We start from the raw sequence: 4,897 nt of genomic DNA, 5'->3' as shown, positions 1-4,897 counted from the left end.
TGTATAAAATATTTTAGATATTTTTATTAATAATTACTAATATATATTATTCTCAAGAATAAATTTATAGAAAAATTTAGGAGTAATAATTTTATTAAATTTTGATCAGCATATAACTAGTAAAACAAAAAATGAGTAATCTCACACCATTAAAAATATTATTAATAACTACTTAATAGCTATAAATTACAAAAATTACTGACCCTACTACTTCTCTAAATTTATATATACCATACCACGCGTAATTGTATTGGGTGAATTGGACAACTTTAATTTTAGATGTAACATCTCATACTCACACATACATCTAAGAGTTCTATCTATTATTTTGTCATCGTCAACATTTAAATCTTGTTGTAATATATTAAAAGATAATATATTTAGCCACCCAACCCAAATTTCAGTTGCTATTTGTTTGAAAAAAATATATTATTTTTTTAATTAAAACACGATACAGTAAAGTTCAAAAGAAGAATAAATGACAATTTGTATCTATAAAAGATAAAAATATTGACATATGTATCTACACTAGATCGAAACTAAATTTGTACACACGCAGAATTCTCTCAGTGGGACAAAAGTACCCTGTCTTTGGAGGGTTGGAGTGCTGCGTAGGGTACTTTTGTCACACGGAGGGCATCTTGTGTGGATACAAATTTAGTTTCGATTTAATGTGGCTATATATGTCAGCATTTTCATTTAATGTTGTATTTAATATAGGAAAAGTCTAGGGGCTAGCAACTTTTTCAAATTCTGGCCAACATGTAACCAACAAAAAAAAGTGAGTTATTTGATGAAATCTCACATCAATCTCACACTATTCAAAACATCATTGATGACTATTTAATGGCTATAAATCACAAAAATTAATGGCCCCTAACATTTCTCTTTAATATATATGTACACGGGTGATAGATGTGATTTATAGTAATTTAGAAAGAATGTTAAAAAATCATCAGAATTTATTATATTTAGCCATCAGTTAGTTATTAGTGTTTAAAAGTATAGAATAAAGTATGTTATGTTAAATTGTTAAACTAAAAGAATTAAATTGATAACTAAATGAGAACTAAAAACAATAAATTCTGATAATTTTTTAATATGTTTCATAATTTATTCGTACATAAATTTTCCTAAAATGTCTTAAAACAAGATACAATTATATAAGTAGTGGCGGCAAGTTTAAATAATTTAAGATTGCAAGTTATATTCAAATTATGCTATATATATGAACTCCAATTTCAGGGAGATTAAGTTCAAACACAAGACAAACAGGGGAGATTCTAATCAATGGTCACAAGCAATCATTGGCTTATGGAACCACGGTACAAAATCTTATATAATCTTTATATCCTTTAACAAAAAATTCAAGCTCTAATTGTTATTTCCATGTATGTGACTGCAGGCATATGTGACACAAGATGATAGCTTAATAACATCATTAACAGTGAGAGAAGCAGTGTACTATTCAGCTCAGCTTCAGTTACCTGATTCCATGTCAAAGGCAGAGAAGAAAGAGAGAGCAGAGTTCACAATAAGAGAGATGGGTTTGCAAGATGCCATCAACACTAGAATTGGTGGCTGGGGTTGCAAAGGAATCAGCGGTGGTCAGAAGAGACGTGTAAGCATCTGCATTGAGATATTAACACGCCCAAGGCTCTTGTTTCTTGATGAACCAACAAGTGGACTTGACAGTGCTGCCTCTTACTATGTCATGAAAAGAATCAAATCCCTTGATCATAAAGATGGTATTCAAAGGACTATCATAGCGTCAATTCATCAACCAAGTGCTGAAGTTTTCCAATTCTTTGATAATCTCTGTTTGCTCTCTGCTGGAAAAACAGTTTACTTTGGGCCTGCTTCTGATGCAATTCAGGTTACTAACTAACTAACTAGTTCATATTTTCAATGCCCATCAATTCTATAATACTATCATAAGAACATCATGTTGTATGTAGTTTTTCGCTTCCAATGGTTTTCCTTGTCCTGCTCTTCAAAACCCCTCAGATCATATGCTAAAAACTATAAACAAGGACTTCGATCAGGTAATAAGCTTTCCCATGCCTCTTTTCTTTTCTTTAATTTCAGTTGTTCTAAATGAGAAACTTGTTGTGCAAGGAAAATGAGCTGGGTCCTGATGATGGTGGGAATGGAATCATACCAACAGAAGAAGTAATCCGGATTCTTGTAAACTCATATAACTCATCTGAGATGAACCAACAAGTTCAAGCTGAAGTAGCAATGCTTTCTGAAACGGTATAAATTTTTTCATAACTTAATGATAAATACCACAGTTGAAGATATTCTTTGTTTTATGTACAAATGAGATTTGAATGAGTTGGTGCAGGAAAGTATTTGCCAAGACAAGAAAAGAAGTCATGCTGGGTTTATTAGTCAGTGCATTGTTCTGAGCAAAAGATCATTCATAAACATGTTTCGTGATTTAGGCTATTACTGGATACGCCTTGTCGCATATATGGGGATGGCTATTTGTTTAGGAACTGTCTTCTATGATATAAGAACCACCAATAACTCAATTAAGGTAACATTATTTCTCTCTTTATATAATTAAAAACTGCATCATTAGCTCTATGTGTTACATTTTAATAGATTTGTATTAAAAATGAGTTAAACTACACATATATTTATATACAAATACATAATAGCTGTTTTGGTGTATAAATAGCATTCTCGATATAGATTAATAATAATGCATACTTGTTGCAAGTTATGGCCGATTAGTGTTATGAATGAGTTCAAATACAGTGCTTTATGGATAATAGTAGGCGAAAACACTATCTAATCTCTTCAAAAGTGACACTCATGAATTTCTTAGCCGTGAAGAAAATTAAATAGGAATATGGATCATAATTAATAGTTCAAGTAAGTCTTGAATGAGTCCCAAAAGATTAATATAAATAAACGAATTTTTGTCCTTAATTTTTGAATTATATACCTTCGTTTAATTCTGATCATTAAATAAATGATACTTTGAAGAATAACAATTTGATTTTTTTTTTGGTCCAGTTTATTAATAATAAAAATGGATTCTTCTAATGTATAAATTAAAAATTTCAATAGCTTTTGTTACTATAACTTTTTTTTATCACCATTTTTTTCTTTTTATATAAAAGCTTTTAATTTATTCATATGAAAGTGTATTGAATCGAAAAAGAAATAGATTACTTTACTTTTATGACTTAGATGTCTCGTATTTTTTGAAAAAATAATTTAATTGATAAAATTTTGTACGATACTTATAAGATCGAAGAGATTTTAATATTTCGTATTATTATATACATTAATCATCAGGCTCTAAAGCCCAATAATACATGTCCAAAATTCAAAGTACATTATTTAGTCACTTTTTTTAGTTTAAAGTCTTATCGGACTTAATCATTCAACTCATTTAGAAGTAAACTAAAAAAATTCTTACATACCTTCACTTTTGATTATTACAGGACAGAGGTTCATTTCTTACATTTGTGTCTACATTCATGACTTTCATGAGCATCGGTGGATTCCCTTCCTTTGTAGAAGATATGAAGGTACTTTAAACATATGTGTTTCTAATTTAAAAAAAAAAAAAGCCTAACTAATAATTGTTATGGCAAATGAAAGGTATTTGAACGAGAAAGGCTAAATGGGCATTATGGTGTGTGCGCCTTTGTAATTGGAAACACATTTTCCGGCATCCCATTCGTATTACTAGTTTCATTGATTCCGGGAATAATTGCATATTACCTAGCTGGCCTTCAACATGGATACGAGCACGTTCTTTACTTCTTGAGCGTCTTGTTATCTTGTGTTATGTTAGTGGAAAGCCTCATGATGATAATTGCTGCCATAGTCCCAAACTACCTATTGGGAATCATGACAGGTTCTGCAATCCAAGGACTCATGATTCTCCTTGCTGGCTTCTTTAAATTGCCCAGTGACATTCCTAGGCCACTTTGGAAATACCCTTTGCACTACATCGCTTTCCATCGATATGCCTTTCAAGGATTGTTCAAGAATGAATTTCAAGGCCTAAAGTTTGGTACCAAAAACAACAATGTTATTACTGGTGAGGAGATTCTGAGGGATACATTTGAAGTGGACAACAGTTACTCAAAGTGGGTTGATCTATCAGTGTTGGTGGGGATGCTTGTTTTGTATCGAGTTCTGTTTTTGGTAATCATTAAGGGTACGGAGAAGGTTAAGCCTTTTGTTGCATCCTTCAAACTGGTGTCTCCCAAGAAAACAATACATGTCATGGAAAATCCAAATGCCACCCCTCCTACCCACGGACACTACCTTCTATAAGTATAATCATATATATATGAAGACGATTATTTAAAATTAAACTACTGGTTAGCGTTTTTGAAACCCTTTTAAATTGTTAATGTTGAATTATTTAAAACTTACATACTCACTAATAGTATTTCTCATATATGAATCCAAGTTTTTGTATATTCTGTGGTTCATGAATCTGTTGAACCTCGATCAGCCCCTATATCTTTTGATGAATGGCATGCAGAGTAGAGTAGGGAGTAATGTTATGTAAATAATAATCTAAAATTATCTTATTTAATTTAATATCTATCATTTTATATATAAGATGCATCTAAAATTATATATTTATTATATTTAATGTTATATATTTATTTAAAAGATAATTATTGATCACATATAAAGGTACAATAATGAGTCGTTCAATCATATGTGACATGTTAACATAGACAGTTGTATCATATGTTACAATATTATTCATTTACCTGTCACTCGCTATGTCATTATTGTAGACTAAATCTCCAAAGTGGTTACTGAAATTAATGCCGTACACTAAAATCATTTCTGATATTTCAATTGCACCATTTACGTCTTTGAGATTGGAAAAATTACACCATATTAATAC

General features: G+C 30.6%; 1 protein-coding gene across 1 annotated transcript in view; it reads left to right on the top strand.

The window, feature by feature from the left end:
• The window catches only part of LOC107481787 (ABC transporter G family member 1-like), a 5,382-nt gene extending 856 nt beyond the window's left edge, over nucleotides 1-4,526 (top strand). The window contains exons 2-8 of the mRNA XM_016102099.3: nucleotides 1,246-1,325; nucleotides 1,406-1,876; nucleotides 1,959-2,045; nucleotides 2,119-2,256; nucleotides 2,348-2,542; nucleotides 3,462-3,548; nucleotides 3,622-4,526. Coding sequence (XP_015957585.1) covers nucleotides 1,246-1,325; nucleotides 1,406-1,876; nucleotides 1,959-2,045; nucleotides 2,119-2,256; nucleotides 2,348-2,542; nucleotides 3,462-3,548; nucleotides 3,622-4,305 — 1,742 coding nt within the window. The 3' untranslated portion in view covers nucleotides 4,306-4,526. The remainder of the gene's footprint in view (nucleotides 1-1,245; nucleotides 1,326-1,405; nucleotides 1,877-1,958; nucleotides 2,046-2,118; nucleotides 2,257-2,347; nucleotides 2,543-3,461; nucleotides 3,549-3,621) is intronic.
• The last annotated feature ends 371 nt before the right edge of the window (nucleotides 4,527-4,897 follow it).

This window comes from Arachis duranensis, chromosome 3, assembly GCF_000817695.3.
Source record: "Arachis duranensis cultivar V14167 chromosome 3, aradu.V14167.gnm2.J7QH, whole genome shotgun sequence".
Classification (NCBI taxonomy): Eukaryota; Viridiplantae; Streptophyta; class Magnoliopsida; order Fabales; family Fabaceae; genus Arachis; species Arachis duranensis.
Note: the sequence above shows the minus strand (reverse complement) of the source record. Positions and strands in the feature narration are given on the sequence as shown.